The following is a 19,870-nucleotide window of genomic DNA, read 5'->3' as shown; positions in this document are numbered from 1 at the left end:
TGTCGGCCATTCTCTGTGCAGACAGCATCACACTGGCCCTCTCGGGCTCTGCACAATCACACACCCTTATCCCACCACCTAGATACTTAAGAAATGCATTGGGGGAAACTGAGGCACACACAGTATTCCCGTGAAAGCATTATGAACATTCCCACTTCGTCACAGTTGCGTCTCCTGGGGTCTGTATTGCCTCGCTGGAGGACAGGGCTGGGGGCGGTACCGGTACCACTGCACCGGAAGAGCTGCCTCAGGGCTCTCTCAGGAACTGCAGCGGCGAAAGGAGCAGAACATGGGGCCACCAGGCAGATCCATGCCAGCAGCTCCTCTGGCATGGTTGTACCGGTACTGCCCCCAGCCCTGTCCTCCAGCAGGACTGTACAGACCCCAGGAGATGCAGCTGCATAGAAGAGAGGGGGGCAGTACAGCTACATCAGAGGAACTGACAGTGTGGGGCTGCCCGGAGGCCCCACATTCTGTTCCTTTCACCCCTGTGGTTCCCTACTGAATGTGCCCCCCCAGGCATCTGGGGAGGGGCATGTGACCCTTCTTGCCCCTCCCAGGTGTCGCGGTGCTGATGCGGTTGCACTGCTGTAAGATCGCTCGTAGAGCCGCTCTGTGCGGACAGGAGAGAGTGCTCCCGTCAACGCTGTAAGACCAGCTCAACAAGTGGCGGTAGCGTTGTCAGCGTGAGAAACTCTCCCGCCAACATAGCACAGCCCATACTACCCTTTATGCCAATGAAATGTATGTTGCTTGGGGGTTGTTTTTTCACACCCCGAGACACAAACGTTTTACTGACATAAGTGGCAGTGTAGACATGGCCCAAGACACAAGTTGGTTTTTACACACAAGCAGAGGGAAGAGGGTGGGAGAGAGTCAGATGATAGCAGATTAGCTGCACAATTTGCAGGGTTTTCCTTTCTAATAAAACAGGAGAGGAAGAATGGAAAAGTGGCTAAGGCTTGGTCTACAGTACAAACTTACGGCGGTCTAACTAGGTCTCTCAGCGATATGGAAAATCCACACCCGAGAAATGTAGTTCTAGCAACCTAATCCCTGATGTTGACAGCACCATGGGAACAAGAGGGCTTCTCCTGTCGACTAAGCTGCCCTCTCTCTGGGAGTTGCTGTACCTACGCCCATGGGAGAAGCAATCCCGTTGGCATTGGTAGAGCCTTCACTGAGGGCTACAGCACCATGTACGTGTAGACAAGCCCTTAGAGTTCTTCTCTGCAGCTGCACTGGGCCTCCAGGAGCTGACCCTCGGTTGGTATAAATCACCATAGCTTCATTGACTTCAAAGCAGCTAGACTGATTTGTACAGGGCTGTGAATCTGGCCCCCGTCTCTAGGATACACAGGAGCCAGATCATAAAAGGCTTTTTAGAACAATACCTTGAACTTCACTTGGAAACGGACTGGAAGTGTGGTGTAGTGTATGGTGCCCAAACATGCGCCGATTACGGGCAGCTGAAAAGGAGGGGTTGGAACCCAACCTTCACAAAGGTACATCCTTCACTACCACCTCCTGCTACACTTGATAATGGAACAAATCAGCACAAGATCTGTTATGTGCTTTGTGAAAGTGATGTATGCAGTGACTGTCATGTGGGGGCAGAGAGGTGCTCCCGTGCCCAACTACCTTGCCACTGGCACAAAGCCTCCTGTACGACACACTCCCCCTGCACACAGAGGGCAGCCTAAGTACCCTATCCCTTTAGATGCACCAGATATCATTAGCTCATCTCCCACCTTGTTTACTGGAACATTTCAATTCTTCCCTCAGCATCTCAGAGAAGTTTAGTCATTATTGACACATATTCATGACAGACATATTTCTGTGAAGCAAATACAGAGTGGAGGATACTGCAGAATATGGGACAGAAATTAACTCTTCCTTTACATGTCCTGCACTTCACAAGAGGTTTTTTTGGGGGAGGGCAGAAGGGAGGATTATCCAGTTATACGGCCCATTCTCTATACATACAGCCCAATATGTTTCATGTTTAATCACCACAGAAAACTTACGCTCAAATTTAATAGTTTATGACTCAGTTTTTATATGCAAAACCCTTTGTTCCTCCTCAAATGCTCTATTCCATACCTGAAACGTATTCTGCCAAGTTGTGGTTATTGATATCTTGAGATGATAAACCAGTGCGCTTTGACACCACAGTATAAATGCCTAGAATGACAGAAGCAACAGAGGGTCCTGTGGCACCTTTAAGACTAACAGAAGTATTGGGAGCATAAGCTTTCGTGGGTAAGAACCTCACTTCTTCAGATGCAAGTGAGGTTCTTACCCACGAAAGCTTATGCTCCCAATACTTCTGTTAGTCTTAAAGGTGCCACAGGACCCTCTGTTGCTTTTTACAGATTCAGACTAACATGGCTACCCCTCTGATACTAGAATGACAGAGTGAGGGGTAGCCTGCCCCTTTAGGGAAGTACTCGGTGCTTAATTTGTGCAGGGCTGAGCCGCAGCACCTCTAGGCTCGGCAGTTCATAGCCCCAGCACCTCTGGTCTTGCTGCATCAGTTATGGATCTATAAAAATTGCTTCAGCCCCAGCACCTAAATTATAGAGCCCTGGCACTTCTCTCATTACAAATTAAACACCGGAAGTCCTGTCTACAGGTCAGTCCACCCTGCCACTTGGCAAGGCTCTTTTGGTGAGAAGTAAGATTATAGACACAAAGACCTGGGAGATATTGGTAGGAAAAAAAGCAGTCCCAAGAGTAGCTAGGGTTGGGGTGGAAACCTTGGTACTGTTTCTTTAAAGGCCCAGAGCCAGAAACCTTGCAGACAGGGCGGATCGAGAGTCCCCTCTCCCCCAACCAATTGGGGATGAGATGGGAGAACAGGACCAGGATAAATCCTGGTCTCCAACAAGTCCTCCCTCATAGCAGGGTAGATGCCTGCAGACAGAGAAGGGAGTAAGAAGGCTCCTACCAGGCCCGGGGATTCCTGCCATAAAGAGAAGACACAGAGAACCCTGAGGGGACTGGGAATGGAGCTAGGAGGGCAGGCGTCAGAGGAATGCTGAAAGCCAGAAGCACTTTTGGTTTATTTGGGACACTTTGTCATTGCTCCTTTTGCATGAGATTTTGTAATAAACAAGCCCTAAGAAGAGTATTATTGAGTCAAGTATCAACAGTGCCTGAAGTTATTGGCGTCCTGAGAAGGGAAACTGAGGCAGGAAGTACCTGCAGTGCCACAATAATTCAGCAGGAGGTGCCACAGGGCAGGAATGCCCTATGACAGATACAGAAATATAGGCAGGATGTCATATGTGACCCTTTCAACAGGTTCTGCTGCACCCTTCTTACAGGGGGCAAAAAGCCATGGGAACAGCACAACCACATCAGACTGTCTCTCGCCCACTTTCATTTTGAGCAGTATCAGAGCCAGGGGTCTTGCCTATCCATATTAGCGTAATTGACTGGCACCACTTCAGCAAAAGGAGTGCCTGCTGTGCTTTGCCCACTACTCAAGTTCATTACAGAAGTAAAAGCAAATTTAAAACAGATTAATTTACAAAGCACCCAGTAGGAACTCCCCAAAAGGACCTTTACACTCTGGTAGGTGTACTTCGGTAAGTCGCTTAGGTAATGTTATCTTGTCTCTGGAACTTAAATATCCTGCGTTTTGTCCTTTTTTGATGTTTCAGTCTGGCAATAACCTGCAGCCAGACCACTGGGTTAAGGTGGGTCATCACTCGGGAACGAAGTGGCATTGGCCTGGTTAGTACACATATATAAGAGGAGATCTCCAAGACAACCCTGGAATGCGACAGTAAGGGGTGGACATGCTCCTTCCTCTGACATGCCCTCAGCAGGTGCTAGATGGTATTGTGCAGGGGCGAGGGGGGTATCTCCACATGAGATACAAAACGGAGGTCCTGGCCAGTTGTGGCTGTGCAAAGTGCCAAAGGGTCATTCATAAGAGCAGGGTGTAATTATGCTATCCAGTCCAAATTCCATTGTGGGTAGTTACCAGCACTGTCTTGAAGGACTGCCTGGAACACAAACCAAATCCCAGACTTGTGAGAGACGTGGGAATTTCCACAACAAAACTGGATTCCCTTAGCAGAGGCTGGAGTGGCCTGGTGCCTGCTCACTTTTGCAGCCATGAGCAAGTCATGTTTGGCCCATACGTGAATCTTATATAAATCAACTGGGGTTTGAGTCATGTTTTGAATGTTTTGCTTAACGTTTTTTTTTATTTGCTTTGCCACCAAGAGGAACTGCAGTGAAAAGCAAATAGGAAGAGAGAGCAAAATAGAGTAAAGTTCCATCCTGCTCCTAAGAAAGCCAATAGGAGTTTTGCTCCTGATTTAATTGGGAGCAGGATCAAGCTCACCCTGTATGTACTCTTACAGCTGGGGAGCCCATTAGCTCAGTGCATATTTTAAACACAATCTTCTCTCAAAGGACTGGAATATACAAAGAACCCTCACATAATAGCATTATAATAAAATGAAATTATCCTCCATGCATTAGAGGCCCCATTGGGAGAGATCATCAAAATTAGATTAGAGACACGCTCATTATGCATATTATGAGTAGCTGTAAGCTGCTTAAATAATCTTACATTCATCTAACACCTGGAAGGATCCCAAAGCCCATTGCTTTTGCTATTTTCATTTCCTTTATTACAGTTTTCTCTCTGTAAAGTGCGAGGGAGCGGACTGGCTGTTCAATCTGTAACCACTCGCCAGAACCCAACTCACTTCACTGCAGGTATTTAGGAACTACTCTGTCTAGTCTTCTGTAACGGAGTAGGCAGCTCTAGTATTTGCACCCTTTATTTTCTGCCATCGCTAGTTTAAAAAACAACAACAACAAATCTTAATTAGCAGGTGTGCGCACGCACATATTTGGGAACTCCACGCCTGTATGGACTAACATAGCAAACTACTGTCATTACAGTAACAATGCAAAATAGGGCATTGTCTGGTGTGTCTTCTGCCCCTGCTCCCAGCTTGTGGTCCATGGAGGATGTTACCTCTTATCTGAAATGTTTTGGCTGCCAGAGCACTCATGGTGACACCCTGGTGGTAGGAGCGTTGAAAACCAGGCACATGTAACTGTTAAATGTCTGAAGGCAGAAACTAAGAGTTCCACATCACTTGGTCTGTGCTCCCAGAAGGAGATCCGGGTGGACCAGCCATAGCTACAGAACGTGATTCTTCACTGCTGTGTTCCCTGTGCCAAGTGGGTGTAACACGTCACCATTCTGTCTTACATAGGGTTACCATATTTAAACATTTTAAAAAAAGAGGACACTCCACAGGGCCCCTGCCCCACCCCAACCCCACCCCTTCCCTGCCCCCATTCCAAATCCTTCCCCAAAGTCTCTGCCCCCCTCCTCTGAGCACCCCGCATTCCCCCTCCTCCCTCCCGCTCTGATCTTGGTTGGGGGTTGCTACGTGCTTCCCTGCTCCCCACTCGCCTTGCAGCCCCTGCCCCCCCCGCCCCTGCACCCCCCCCGCCCCTGCACCCCCCCGCCTGCCCTGCTCGCCCAGCAGAGGGAGAGCTGCAGGTTCCACATGGACCCAAACACTGTGCCGCGCTGCTCTGCGGGGGAGGAGGGAGGGACTCTGGCTGCTAGAGGCCCCAGTGGCTGTGAGCAGTTTTCAATCAGGCCCAGCCGTCCAAGCAGCCACGGCGCACTCTGCATGAGAGGAAGGGGGAATCCCGGACATTTCTACTTTATTAGAAATCCCCCTCGGATGGCCATTTCAAGCCAAAAAAGCCAGACATGTCCGGGGAAACCCGGACGGATGGTAGCCCTAGTCTTACATGCAGTTTACTCCCACTCTGCATGGGTGCAAGTGCCTATACACTGAGCAAGGGTGTCAGGCTCATAGAACTGAGGGCTAGGCTCATTCTCTTCCCCCGGTAACAGGATGTAGATATAGCTCCTACTGAGGGGGGGGGGGGGCGCAGCTGCTGACCAGACACCCCCTCATGGCCAAGAATTGCTTTGCAGGAACCTGCCCCTGTTCGTTCCCTCGTGAACATCCCTTAAGAGCTCCACATGGGCTCTCTTGTGGCTAACAGCACCCCCATTCAGGGCTGCTGGCTTAATAACAGAAGAGGTTCAAACAATCCTCAAGCTCCTTAATAACAAAAATGGTCCAGAAAGTCCCGCAAATAAAGTCCATAACACAACCCTGGTTCTTCTGCCTCACACAGACCACTTCCTCTGCCCCAGCAGAAGCCACCCGTCCCAGTGCTTTCTGGCTGGCGCTCAGCCCTCTGGACCTAGCTTCCTTCTCCTCTCAATCACCCCACACAGATTCCTGCTGCTCTTTATAAGAAATCCCCTGCTCCTATAGAGGTGTGCCTCTCCAGGTGTGCCTAGCCTCCCTGGGCCATCCCTTAAGGGCGGAGCCACCTGTTATAGCCACAGAACCTGCTTTAAGTGCAGATTTAAAACACTGAATGGGGAAGGGGTGGTCAATGCTTCAATTGCTGTAAGAAACAAAGCAGCAGAGTTCAAACACAACTGTAGCAAAATCCCACAACTCATGTGGGTACACCGTTTGCAGGTGAGTCTGGCACACTGCCAGAACAGGCACTGAACTCACAAGAGAGCAGATTAGTACTGAGTCTAAGCAAGTGATGCTGTAGCTAAACTGTGAATGCTTGGAGCCCAACGTGAATCAGGTGACCAGACAGCAAGTGTGAAAAATCAGGATGGGGGTGGAGGGTAATAGGAGCCTATATAAGAAAAAGACCCCCAAATTGGGACTGTCCCTATAAAATCGGGACATCTGGTCCCCCTAAAGGTGAACAATGCGAGGCCAACAACTAGAGTGGTCAGACAATTAACATGATAGGATTCTAATAGAAAAACTTGAGTATGGAACCAGCTGCAGAAGAAGGAAAAGTGGAATGGGTCTATCAATCATTTTGCTTGATTCAGCTGAAGATCTAGCCCTGGCCAAAACATGTGGGCTGCTCTATCACCAACTCCAATGGCACTACCTTTATCAACAGAGGAAATGCACCCGAGAAAACGTTAGGACTCAGTCCTACTGGTGTCAGCACACAGCACTCTAACTTGCTGGCTGTGGCAGCATCTCATCCAACTTTTGCTCTCTCTGAGCAGGCTGACATCAAAGGAGGTTTCCAGAGTTGGGCAATCTGTGTGTTTTCAAAAACGTGTTAAGTGGTTTGCTGTGGCATCACCACTCCAGCTTCCCTTCAGTATGTGAGCAGGCACACTGAGGGGAGTGTTCAAATACTGGTGCAGCTGTCACTGGTACAGAGATCTCAGAAGGAAGTAGTTATAAGACAATTGCTCTTCTCTGAAAATGACGGGTCACTGATAGCAATCTGAAAGCGATCTGGATGGCTTGGTAAACGGGGCACATGCAAACAATACACATTTCAATATGGCCAAATACAAAGTTATACATCTAGGAACAAAGAATACAGGCCATAATTACAGGCTGGGGGACTCTATCGCGGGAAGCAGTGACTCTGGGAGTCATGATGGATAATCAGCTGAACATGAGCTCCCAGTGCAAAACTGTGGCCAAAATGGCTAGGGTTATCCTCAACAGTATAAAAAGGGAAATATGGATCAGGAATAAGGAGGTTCTATTACCTTGTATCTGGCACGGGTGTGAACACTGCTAGAATACTGTGTCCAGGTCTGGTGTTAACAAATCAAAAAGGATATAGATAAATGGGAAAGAGGTGAGAGAAGAAGCATGAACGTGATTAAAGGAGCAGAAAATATGCCTTAGAGTGAAAGGCTCAAAGAGCTCGATCTATTTAGCTGAATAAAGAGAAGTTTAAGAAGTTGAAGCTAGACAAGTTCAGACTAGAAACAAGACACACATGTGGATTGCCACGGACACGCAGGGGCGAAAGAAAATGCAGGCCTGTTATTTACCAGGCTGCACGTGGCAATAGACTATATTGGTAAGGGATGCAAGGAGAGTATGGGTCACGATGCAAACTGCAGACACACACACACACACAACTAAAATTAATCAATTTAAAGTTTTATTGGGGATAATTACAAGGGGTAAGGGAGCAGCGTTTGATTAGCTAATAGAGTTAATGAAACTTAAAACACACAATGACTAAAATATCTACTAACAATATTTATAAACAAAGATGCAGCATTTAGTAATAACTGATACTTACAAATACAAACCAACACATAACGACCGGCAAACGTAGAAACTCTGTTAGAAACACGTGAGCTGAGAGAGAGGCTTCGAGGTGATCAGGCTCGGTTACGGGTGTACACAGGATACACAGGATTCGTTTTTCTTTCTCCTCTCCCTGCCTGCACATGGCAGGCAGGCCCATAAAGTACCAACTATGACATCATAGAAGTGTCATAGGGGATGGGACCCAAAACCTGTGTGTGTTAGTTTCTGATTGGCACAAGCAAAGTTTACACCAAGTGGAGGAGCAGGTGCCTCAAAGTCTGGCTTCGCCCCCAAAAGGTGAGGAAATGCATATTGTTTTAGAATGCGTGCAACACTGAATGACAAAAGAAGAGGCCAGGGCAATACCGGTATGGGCAAGTTTTACAGGATGCAGACAGGAACTCATCTCAACAACACAGTGAGGGTAATTAATCACTGGAACAATTTACCATGGCCTGTGGTGGATTCTCTATCACAGGCAGTTTTCCATCGAAGATTGGCTGTTTTTCTAAAAGATCTGCTCTAGTTCAAATGAATTAACGCCAGGAAGTCCTGTGGCATGTGTGCCCCAGGTCAGACTGGACGATAACAGTGGGCCGTTTGGGCCTTGGAATCAAGGGCAGGCACGTGTCACCTGGCAAAAGCCCGTCCCTTTAGGATTTGGAACACAGGGGTAATCCCACAGCCTTGCTTCCCAAGGGAGAGGCCAACCCCAGAGCTGCAACCCTGGGGGTGGTGTGGGGAGGAGATTAGGGTGACCAGATGTCCCGATAAAATTGGGACCGTCCCGATATTTAGGTGTTTGTCCCGCATCCCGACCGATCTTTGGTCGGGACGCAATTTGTCCCGATATTTCGCTCCATCGTTTTTTTTTTTTTTTTGCGCTCCGCCAGCGGATCCCCCCCCATGTGTTCCGGTATTTTCTTCCTCTCAACTGGTCACCCTAGGAGGGGATTGGAATATCCATACAGCCCTGCCCTGTAGTGCTGGAGAATAGTGCCCTGTCCACACCTGGGGGGAGGAATAACCTACCCAGCTCTGCCCCCAGAGGAATAATCAGTGCTTAATTTGTGCCAGGGCTTGCTACATCAGTTATGAATGTAAAAATATTACTTGAGCCCCCCAGCACCTCTTTCATTACAATTTAAGCACTAGGAATAAGCACAGGCCCACTCACCCAGCGCAGGGAAAAGCCAGACACCACCCAGTCCCAGGGCAAGAATCCCCACTCCCCCACCAGCGTCCCCTGGCTTGGACGGAAAGCCTCAGGAGCAGGGGGCTACACCCCCCAGGGGGCGGGGCTAAACCGGGTTAGGCGGGCTCGGGGGGCGGGGGCGGGGCGGGGCTAGGGCTGATACGGGGGCGGGGCCGGGTTAGGAGCAGTCTCTGGGGCGGGGCTGGGTTAGGGATGTCCTCCAGGGGGCGGGGCTGGGTCAGCGGTGTTCTCTGGGGGGCGGGGCTAGGGCTGAACCGGGGGCGGGGCCGATTTAGGAGCGTTCTCCGGGGGGCGGGGCTGGGTCACTACTGAGGGCGGGGCTGGGTTAGAGGTGTTCTCTGGGGGGCGGGGCTGGGGCGGTGTCAGGGCGGGGCTGGGATACGGCCGTTGCCCGGGGGGCGGGGCTGGGTCAGTGCTGAGGGCGGGGCCGGGCTAGAGGTGTTCTCTGGGGGGGCGGGGCTGATTTAGGAGCGTTCTCCGGAGGGGGGGGCTGGGTTAGAGGTGTTCTCTGGGGGGCGGGGCTGGGGCGGTGTCAGGGCGGGGCTGGGATACGGCCGTTGCCCGGGGGCGGGGCTGGGTCAGTGCTGAGGGCGGGGCTGGGGCGGTGTCAGGGCGGGGCTGGGATACGGCCGTTGCCCGGGGGGCGGGGCTGGGTCACTCCTGAGGGCAGGGCTGGGATAGAGGTGTTCTCTGGCGGGCGGGGCTGGGGCGGTGTCAGGGCGGGGCTGGGATACGGCCGTTGCCCGGGGGGCGGGGCTGGGTCACTCCTGAGGGCGGGGCTGGGTTAGAGGTGTTCTCTGGCGGGCGGGGCTGGGGCGGTGTCAGGGCGGGGCTGGGATACGGCCGTTGCCCGGGGGGCGGGGCTGGGTGAGTGCTGAGGGCGGGGCCGGGCTAGAGGTGTTCTCTGGGGGGGCGGGGCCGGTTTAGGAGCGTTCTCCGGAGGGGGGGGCTGGGTTAGAGGTGTTCTCTGGGGGGCGGGGCCGGGATACGGCCGTTGCCCGGGGGGCGGGGCGAGCCCCAGGTGGGAGGGGGCGACTCACCTGTCCCCGCCCCGCCCCCTCGGGCCGGGATTGGCCGCGGCGCTGCCCTGTGGAGCCGGCGATTGTCCCCGCGGCCCCGGGCGGCCCCTCCCCCGGGTCATGGCGCCGCCGTCCGCCCGGCCCCGCTCCGCGCCTTGACTCGCCGCGCCCGGCCGGAGGGGAGGCGGCGCTGCGGACGGTCCGGGGCCGCCGTGCCCGGGCGGGGGCATGAGGAGAGCGCGGGGAGCGGCGGCGGCAGGCGGCCTGGCGGGGCTGAGCTGAGGCGGGCACGGCTGAGGGGAGCCGCGCGGGGCCCGCGCCATGTCCCTGCTCTGCGTGCGAGGTGAGTCCGGCCCCGCCCGGGGCCCCGCGCCCCTCAGCCCCCGGCGCGCCCCTCAGCCCCCGGTCCCGTGTGCTCGGGGGGGCTGTTCCGGCCGGGGCGCTGCCTCACCTGCACGCTCCGCCGGCGGGAGCGGCCCCTCGCCCTTGGGGGGCCCCAGCGACCGGCCCCGGCCCCGGCCCCGGGGGGGGGAGCTCGGAGCAGCTCCAGGCGGCCCGGGAACGTCCCTGTGAGCGGCGAGTAGTTCGCGGGGTGCGGGGGTGAAGTGCCCATGGCACAGTGTCCTCGGAGCGGAGCACACGGTCCTGGGGTGCCTCTGATTTCAACTGGTTCCCTGACGTGCACGGCGCTGTGCGTGTAACTAAACCGAAGAATTTGAAGGAGGCACGGGCAAGCTATACCCAAAGCTTAAACCAACACCACAACTCGTGTGTAAAGGCTTTGGTGTAGGGATCATGCCCCCTTTTGTTTGTACATCACCCGAGCACTGTTCTGGACAGTAGTGGAAGCTATTCTGAATAACAGGTTGATATAATCAGTCATTAATTAGCGAGCTCTCCTTGGCAGCTGGTTTCAAATGGGTCTCTAGCTCGATGCTGTATGTTCCAGTTTAAGACCAATCTCTGAACTGGCACTTCCAGTGATTATGTAACACATTGATTCTTTTTTGTAGTTATTCTTTCAGTGAGTGGTGTGGGATGTTTTTATACAGTGAAGTTAGCTCTGCTTGTGCTGTTTAGTCTTGGGGATGGTGTGCTTGGTGAGTCTTATTTGCATAGGAACAGTTTTCTATCTAGGTAATAATGATCCATTGTTTTTTAGTTGTGGTTGTACTTTGCAGTATGCCTCCCTCTCTTTTGAATTACTTTCTAAACACTGGCTACTTGTACCTAACTCCCTCCACGGAGGACAGAACAGAAATGCAGAAAAGTGTTTGGCTCACCAGTGTGTTACTTTTGATTGAAGGTACATCTGGTCAGGAGAGGAGCATGTTACTTCCACAGTGTTTAAAATAAACATAAGATGAAACTATAAAATGTTACAGGATTGAATATACTCTGGTTAAAACAAGGAAATTTAGAGTGAATGCTGACACTACCCTGAAATCTTTAGTATTTCTGGGGCCACATCAGTGTCTTATCTAAGCACAATTCAAAGCATATCACAAACATTGAGCTACTGTGAAGATTAATTCATTAAAGAGGTAGAAAACAAACCATTTCCCCCTATGTTATAGAAGGAAAAACTGAGGCAGAGGGGTGAAATTCTCTTGTCAAGGCTTCAAAGAGAGCCCCTGTATGTTGGGATTAGAGTTTAGGACTTCTTGATTCCCAGTCACTAGTTTAAACTATTGGAAAATAGCTCTCACAAATCACCCTATTGTGCCTAGGTAACGAAGCACAGATGGCTCAGTTCTGCTAAATTGATAGGAAATATACCAACCTTGAAATAAGGGAAAGATGATTGTCACTCTTAACTCTGGATTTCCTTGTTGCTGTTCCTTTGTGTCAACATCTGACATCATTTTATTAAATAGCTTTTTCATTTAATTTCCTTGTGGCAGTAATTGGAGTAATAAAAACTAAAATAAACAACAAAAATCTATATAAGTAGCAATAATCACTGTGATAATAGCTCAGCAATAATGAACTCGGACACACCTATCTCCATGCACCCTGTTACTTCTGCTTAAAGGAAAACAAACCTTGGTTGGCCTCACAATTCATTCGAAACGTAAAATTCATCTGAATTTGGGTTTCTGAGCTCAATAACTTGCTCACTTCCTGAGCTGGTAGCAGTATAAGTTGGTGTTCTCATGCCTTGTGAAAGAAGCACTCTGTATGCATGTAATCAACTACCTTTTTGCCGAAGTATCAGAGGCGTAGCCGTGTTAGTCTGAATCTGTAAAAAGCAACAGAGGGTCCTGTGGCACCTTTGAGACTAACAGAAGTATTGGGAGCATAAGCTTTCCGTGGGTAAGAACCTCAGTTCTGCATCTGAAGAAGTGAGGTTCTTACCCACGAAAGCTTATGCTCCCAATACTTCTGTTAGTCTCAAAGGTGCCACAGGACCCTCTGTTGCTTTTTGCTGAAGGAGTCCCAGAGAGGTGCCAAAAATTCATATTTTTTATCTATTTTGTATGTGGCAATTTTGTGCAATCTTATCAGACCCTTTGATTCATATGCTGTGCAAGACACTATTGACGGGGTGTTTGATCCTTATGCAAATATAGCAAGATAGCTCTCCTATGATCTTTCATTGTGGCAATATTAGATATGAAAATTAGGTGTTAAATTTGGCTTCACGTCTCTCAAAATAACAAGGCATCACAAAAATATTCAGGAAACACAAACCTCTAAATTGGATCTCTGAACCAGTATTTTTTTAAAATCTTTCTGAATGTTAATGCAGTATTTAAAACTGAAGGGTTCCCCAATAATTTAAGGAAGGGTGGAGGTGGCATGGAAAGTAAAGCCCCAGTCCTCCATACATTTATGGACATGCTTATCTAAATGTTTGAAGGGTGAAGGTCTTAAACTGTCTAAATACAAAGGCCATCATGACCCCAGACCATTTAAAGATAATGGAAGCTTTCAGGATATGAAAATATTAGAGGTGCGCCAGAGGAAACGGGAGTGGGAGAGGGCTGCTCCTCACTATATTGGAGCAAACCCTTGAAGCAGAAAAAAATATTTTAGTTGCTTTTTATATTTCAGCTGGGCGCACATTAAAACAGTAATGGTATTAACCATTGAAAAACGGGATTAATTCTGAGGAGTCGTTGCTGTCATTAACTTCAATTCTGCTGCTGTAATACAGCATACATAGTTGGCTGTAATGAATGAGTAGTATTTTTTTTTTCCGAATTGCCTACAAAAAAATTGACAACCGTTAGGCTGCTAGCATGCTGTGACTACTACCTATAACCAGTATTGTCTCAATGTTTCTGTGTGCTCCCCCGTCTGCCTGTCTCCATCTGTTGTCTCTTCATGGTAGGAACTGTTTTTTTGTTCTGTGTTTGTACAGCACCTCGCACATTAATGGGGTCCTAAGATCACCCATTAGTCATCACCATGTTACGTCATAGCTGTTGTCTCATATTAAATTGTAATTTTTCACTCTGAGGGTGGATTACACAGTTTATCAGATTTTCAGGTCTGGTTTTTAATTTCTTCATCTGTTGGGCCAAAAAATTCTCTAGTGATACCATCTATCAGGATTTCCACTCTTGGGTCTTGCCTTCCTAGCAAAAGGTTGGTGGAACTGTCACAGCTCTTAGCGTTTTGAATGACGGGCAGTGATAGTAAGCAGTGTGTGAGCCAGGCTACTTGCTGTACATTGCAGGCCATCCCTTGCAGGTTATAAATATGATTATCCAAAAATTCTAGCTAATTCCTTCATCATAGTTGGTAAAGGAGCTCCCACTACACTGTGCTCCTATCACTCCAACTGTTCATTGGATGATATCCTTTCTGTGTGGCCGTTCTATCTGTTTTTGAAGCCCCTTTAAATTGTGAGGCCCTTGGTGTCATGCTCTGGAATATAGCTTTGTTAATGTTTTGAAGCACCACATTGGTGATGTTCCTCTGATGCATAACTTGTTCAGGTTTCTTTTGCAGGAAAGTCTTCTAAAGAGAACTAAGTCTATAATGGTCACTTTTGTGGTGCTTACCTAGGATTCAACCACGATGTGCCAGGCTGTGAAATGTTTGCCTATATCACCTCAGGTACTACAGTCATAGGGTGCACCTCGGAGCCCTTCCTGAGGCACATCAAGAAAGAACCTGCAAAGCTGGCTCTGGGGAACATCAAAAGATAAGCCCTCGAAACGGAAGCCTGGGTTGGCCTACCCAACTTTTTGTCCCATGGCTCCAGTTTGCTAAGCAATGCTATTAACAAAAGGACCACATCTAAATGGATGTCTGGTTGTCGTTTACATTGTTATGGCCTGTTTGGCTGGAAACTAGAAGGCTGTGTCAAGGCTCATTTGGTCCGAGCCAAGGCTACCACCTCTGCCTGTCTTGGATGACTCCATGGTATCCATGGAAAGCTGCAACATGGTATGACAAAGTGACTCACCAGCAGCGTTGTGGGCTTTTTTTTTCCTCTGTAGTACTGCTGATCAGGTCTGCTGGTGGTCCCCTTTTGCTTTGTGACTCAGCCCTCTGGTTGGATCACCTTTGGGCACAACCCCTTTTGGGTAATCCAGTAGATGCAGGACCTCAGACTAGGTCTACGGGCCTGGATGAGGGCTAATAGTTCTCCTGGCCCCTTATGTTTGGGGTCTTCCTGGTGAGGCTGTAGGGGAACACAGTCCCTCCCTCTACCCTGGATTCCTGTTAGGGAAGCCATTTGTCTGGTTATAAATGGAACAGTCCTCTTTTTGGGTGGCCTGTCTGTCCCTATCTGGCACCGCGACAAAACTGGATGTGATTTTGTATGATCTTGGACGAGAAGTACTGTAGAAGTACTGAAGAGTGCGCTGCTCTGCCCCCGTCCTGACCTTGCACACACTGTGCATGCGAGGTCAGGCTGGTAGGAGTGGGGTGGGGTGCTCTTCAAAACAGAACGTCCTGTACTGCATGCCCTTGCACCCACTGTGTGTGTGAGGTCGTGCTGACAGGGGTGAGGTTTCACCAGCAGGGGCAGGCCCATGCCATTCCTGGAAGTACTGGAATGTTGGTATTCTAGGAATGTGAGAGTGGCCACCCCAGCTCCAGCCCAGGGACCCTTGTAGTAAGTGGTTCAGGTCTGTTGGGTCAGACCTCTTACTTCTTCCCTGGGCTACTGCCTGCATTGGCCTGCCTTCTCCTTAAGGGCTTATATTCTCTTCGGGTGGTGGAGTAGTGCCAGTTTTCAAGGCAACACTGGAAAGGAAACTAAATTAACAGAAATAAAGAATGGCCCCAGCTTCTCTGTCCTACCTCCTGCCATCTGTCCTACTGTTCTGTGCTCACAGGCAACTGGAGGTAGCTTGGCTCTCTGCTGTGCTCCTTTCTGGGAGCTGAGGAGGAGAGATCCGTCCACCTCCCCGACTGAGACCTTCTGAACTGAGATGCTCCCTTTTTAAGGCTCTGCTCCAATATTGGCATGCCCTGCAGATGCAGTGGGGCTGGAGCTCCATGAGCCCCTTCTTGCCTGGTCAGGGCTTTGTACACCCCCTCATGGATGTTGAGTGCTGTTTTTACAAAGCATTATTGCTTGGATTTGGTCTCCAGGAGTGAATCCAGTTTCAGGTTGTCTATGCTCCAAGATAGCGGAGGCCAATCCCCTTTGAAGGTTAGTTTAATTTTGGGATGTCCCTTATTTAAATTGACTTTCTTTGATGTCTCTGACCCTATTACCATTCCCTCTAGCAGACTTGTGTTCTGAATGTTCAGGCAGATATTAGTCATTGTATATGTATGTGTATATAACTCTCAGATTACTGCGGGGGCCAGGGGGCTGCTGCGTTGTAGGGACAGGGCACGCTGGCCTGGCTGCTTGCAGGGTGGCTGAGGGGGCTGCCTGCTCTAGCCAGTGTAGAGCATGATGGGGGCTAGAGCTGACACTAGCAGCTGCTTCCTCTTTTTGAAGTGTTTAATGTTTCATGTCCCTCTGCATTTCATGCCATGCCTCAGTCTGCAGAACTTCTTAATAGAACCCCTCAGGGCCAGTGGGCACAGATCACTGGCTTTGCCATGGGTGCGGGTACTCAATTGCGTGATCTGTTCATACGAATGAAGCTATGAATGCCGCATGCATTACTGCTGCTGTGGTGAGGAAATGCCAAATATTGAGACATCGAGGGAAATGAGACCCTCGAATTTTAAAACTGCTAGATTGGCTAAGGGTTTCAGAGCAGGCGCTAATCAGAAATGGCTCTATGGGCTGCATTGCTGAGCAAGTGAACCCGGGCACATTCCCTGCCTCCACAAAGAATTCAGTATTGGATCCCCTGGCAATCTTTATAAAACTGTCACGCTGCAATATCCCGCCTTCTCATTTCAGGAACTGCATGAAGCATGGGGGGAGGGATAGCTCAGTGGTTTGAGCATTGGTCTACAAAACCCAGGGTTGTGAGTTCAATCCTTGAGGGGGCCATTTAGGGAGAGGGAGAGGGAGCGGGGGAACTATCAGGGACAGTACTTGGTCCTGCTAGTGAAAGCAGGGGACTGGACTCAATGACCTTTCAAGGTCCCTTCCAGTTCTACAAGATAGGTATATCTCCATATATAATATTATATTTATATATGATACATCCCTTCCTCTTCTCATTGTTGGTATTGGCCTTATACTACTGCCCATTGGGATGATATTGGAATTATTATTTATCCAGGATATTACCAATTTAACCATAAATTCCTTTATTAAATCCAAAGGCTAGATGGTATTTATATAAATTGCTAAACATGCCTAAAAAGCCTAAATAATAAGCAAATTACTACATCCAAATAGTAACAAAACATTTATAAGGATTTGATCAAGATACTTACAAACAGGCTAGATTCCTATTGGTCAGTTCCAGTGTGGTCAGGCTGTTAATACCAATGTACCCTTTAAAAGTTTACTTTTTTATACACTTTAACAAACAAGTGATATCATTGCCAATTATCAGACCACAGCTAAGGCCAAATGAAGCAGTTTCTTATGGTTACCACATGCAGTAAATTGGCTACATGTTTTATTTCTATTACTTCAGCCCCAACCTTAAATAAGAGGACACTGATATTTTGAAGCATCACTAGAAGTTTAAAACAACTCTTGTTTTGTTTTGTTTTGATCTCACTTTTTTGGTCACATGGTTTGGGCCTATTGCTCATGCAGATATCCCAACTCAATTTGAAACCATAGTTCACTTAACTGTAATGTGGGCCTGCATTCCTACAGACATCCTTTGAGCTTCAAGAATGAGATCCTCGCAGTTGATCTCTGCAGACTTGTGAGGATACTTCTACATCAGATACAGTCACTTGGCATTCAGGTTAATCTTCACAACCATAGAGGTTAGAAAGTTAATTTACTTTGGAAAGTAAAGCTTACATTCAATAGCTATTGATTGTATTGGCCTCAACAGCCACCAGGGAAAACTTCCTATTTGCCTAGGGTTACCATATTTCAACAATCAAAAAAGAGGACGGGAGGAGCCCCGCCCCTGTCCTGCCCTAGCCCCGCCCCTGCCCCTTCCACTCCCTCCCACTTCCTGCCCCCTCAGAACACCCAACCCTCCCCCCCACGCCTTGTCCCCTGACTGCCCCCTCCTGGGACCCCTGTCCCTAACTGCCCCCCAGGACTCCACCCCCTACCTAAGCCTCTCTGCTCCTTGTCCCCTGACTGCCCCCTCCTGAGACCTTCCCCACATCCTAACTGGCCCCCTAGGACTCTACCCCCTACCTGTCCCCTGACTGCCCCAACCCTTATCCACACCCCCACCCCCAGACAGATCCCTGGGACACCCACGCCCCATCCAACCACTCCCCACCCCCTGACAGCCCCCCCCAAAACTCCCGACCCATCTAAACTCCTCTCCTCCCTGTCCCCTGACTGCTCTGATCCCTCTCCCCACTCCTGCCCCCTGACAGCCCCCCCCAGAACTCCCAAACACCCCCCCCCCGCTCCTTGTCCCCTGACTGTCCCCTCCTGGGACCCTTGCTCCTAACTGCCCTCCAGAACCCCACCCCCTACCTAAGCCTCCCTGTTCCTTGTCCCCTAACTGCCCCCTCCTGAGACCCCCCCACCTGTACTCTGACTGCCCAAAACCTTACACCCCCAACCCCCAGACAGCCCCCCCTGAACTCCTGACCCATCTAACCCTGCTCCCTGTCTCTTGACTACCCCCCCCCCCCCAGAACCTCCTTGCCACTTCTCTGACCCCCGGCCCCCTTACTGTGCTGCAGAGCAGCACGCTTGACAGCAGGGGAGGGGAGCAGGGTCGGAGCTCCAGACTGTCGGAGGCCGAGGCGATCTGTGAATGCAGGGCGGGGGGAGGGAGGGAGAGGAGGGGAGTGGTCTAAAGTTGCAGGGGAGAGGACGGGGGAAGTGAAGGAAGGGCTCTGGCTGCCAGAGCCCCGTGCGAGTGGCACCATCCGGCCGGCTGCCCTGTAAGCCGCGCACACTCTGCATGGGGGGCGGGGGAAGTCTGGACATTGACAAATTCCCCCCGGATGCTATTTTTAACTGAAAAAAGCCGGACATGTCCGGGGGAATCCGGACAAATGGTAACCCTATATTTGCCAAGTAGATGAAAAGATATTAGTGGAAGCTCTGACCTTGGTGGGTTCCTAGTAACTTTACTTCAAAGTTCAGGAATGCTGTTCTTATCACTGTGTAGCTTGATGTGTTCATTCATTGCCTACTCTCCCCGCACACTCCCAGTAGAAAAATGAAAGCCTTCTTGATTTGGTGGTGTTAGAGGTGTTACTTTCCCTCCATCCCTTTAAGGGAAAAGTTTCTAGAAGGAGCTGAGGTACTGGCAAATGGAAATTGCAGACAGGGGTTTGCACTCTGCTATAGTACCTCACAGGTTAAAATATCAGAGAGCTCTCTGCCTATATTGTACTAGAATGACAGATCCAAAACTGGGGATCTGATAAGGTGAAAGCTTCAAGAACTGTTGCAGATAGTGAATGCCAGTATAAAGGAAATCCCTTAACACTTATTGGAGGGTCCCAGTACTTATAAACAAAACTTCTAGTTTTTGTGGAACTGCTCTTGTATGTAAAAGATAAAGTGGGGGCAGAGAGTATATCTTCCAATGTGTTTGTACTGTGATCCTTCTTGGGTGCTATCATGAAGCGAATAATAAATAAAAGCTGAAATTGGTATATGTTCATTTAATTCCTTGACAATTGCATCATATCCCAGGTATGTAACAAAACAAAACATGCAGTATGACTTCACATACTTACTATGTCTGAGAATGCTGGCACGTCAAAGAAAACGTCAGTATACTCTTGTCTAGCACCAGCAGCAAACATGGGAGATAGGTGAAGTACTGATACACAAATACCACTGATAGTTGGCATTAGAGACACTGTGATTAGACATGATTAGCATGCCAAAATATTAGCGTGGTGGGTGAAAGGAGATGTATATCAAATTGCCAAATTACGTTGAAACAGAAGTCGTCAACATTCAT

The 19,870-nt window shown here is 49.5% G+C and overlaps 1 protein-coding gene across 4 annotated transcripts in view; it reads left to right on the top strand.

Annotated features, from left to right (window-relative positions):
• The first annotated feature begins 10,432 nt into the window (after window positions 1–10,432).
• UNC13B (unc-13 homolog B) overlaps window positions 10,433–19,870 on the top strand; it is a 378,814-nt gene continuing 369,376 nt past the window's right edge. The window contains exon 1 of one of the 4 annotated variants that reach the window (XM_065598630.1): window positions 10,433–10,755. In XM_065598630.1, the coding sequence (XP_065454702.1) occupies window positions 10,734–10,755 (22 nt within the window). In that variant the 5' untranslated portion in view covers window positions 10,433–10,733. The remainder of the gene's footprint in view (window positions 10,756–19,870) is intronic. The other 3 variants (XM_065598632.1, XM_065598633.1, XM_065598635.1) reach the window with 3 other exon arrangements.

The sequence above is a fragment of the Chrysemys picta genome, chromosome 6 (assembly GCF_011386835.1).
Source record: "Chrysemys picta bellii isolate R12L10 chromosome 6, ASM1138683v2, whole genome shotgun sequence".
Taxonomy (NCBI): Eukaryota; Metazoa; Chordata; order Testudines; family Emydidae; genus Chrysemys; species Chrysemys picta.
This window is presented reverse-complemented; position numbering and strand designations above follow the sequence as displayed.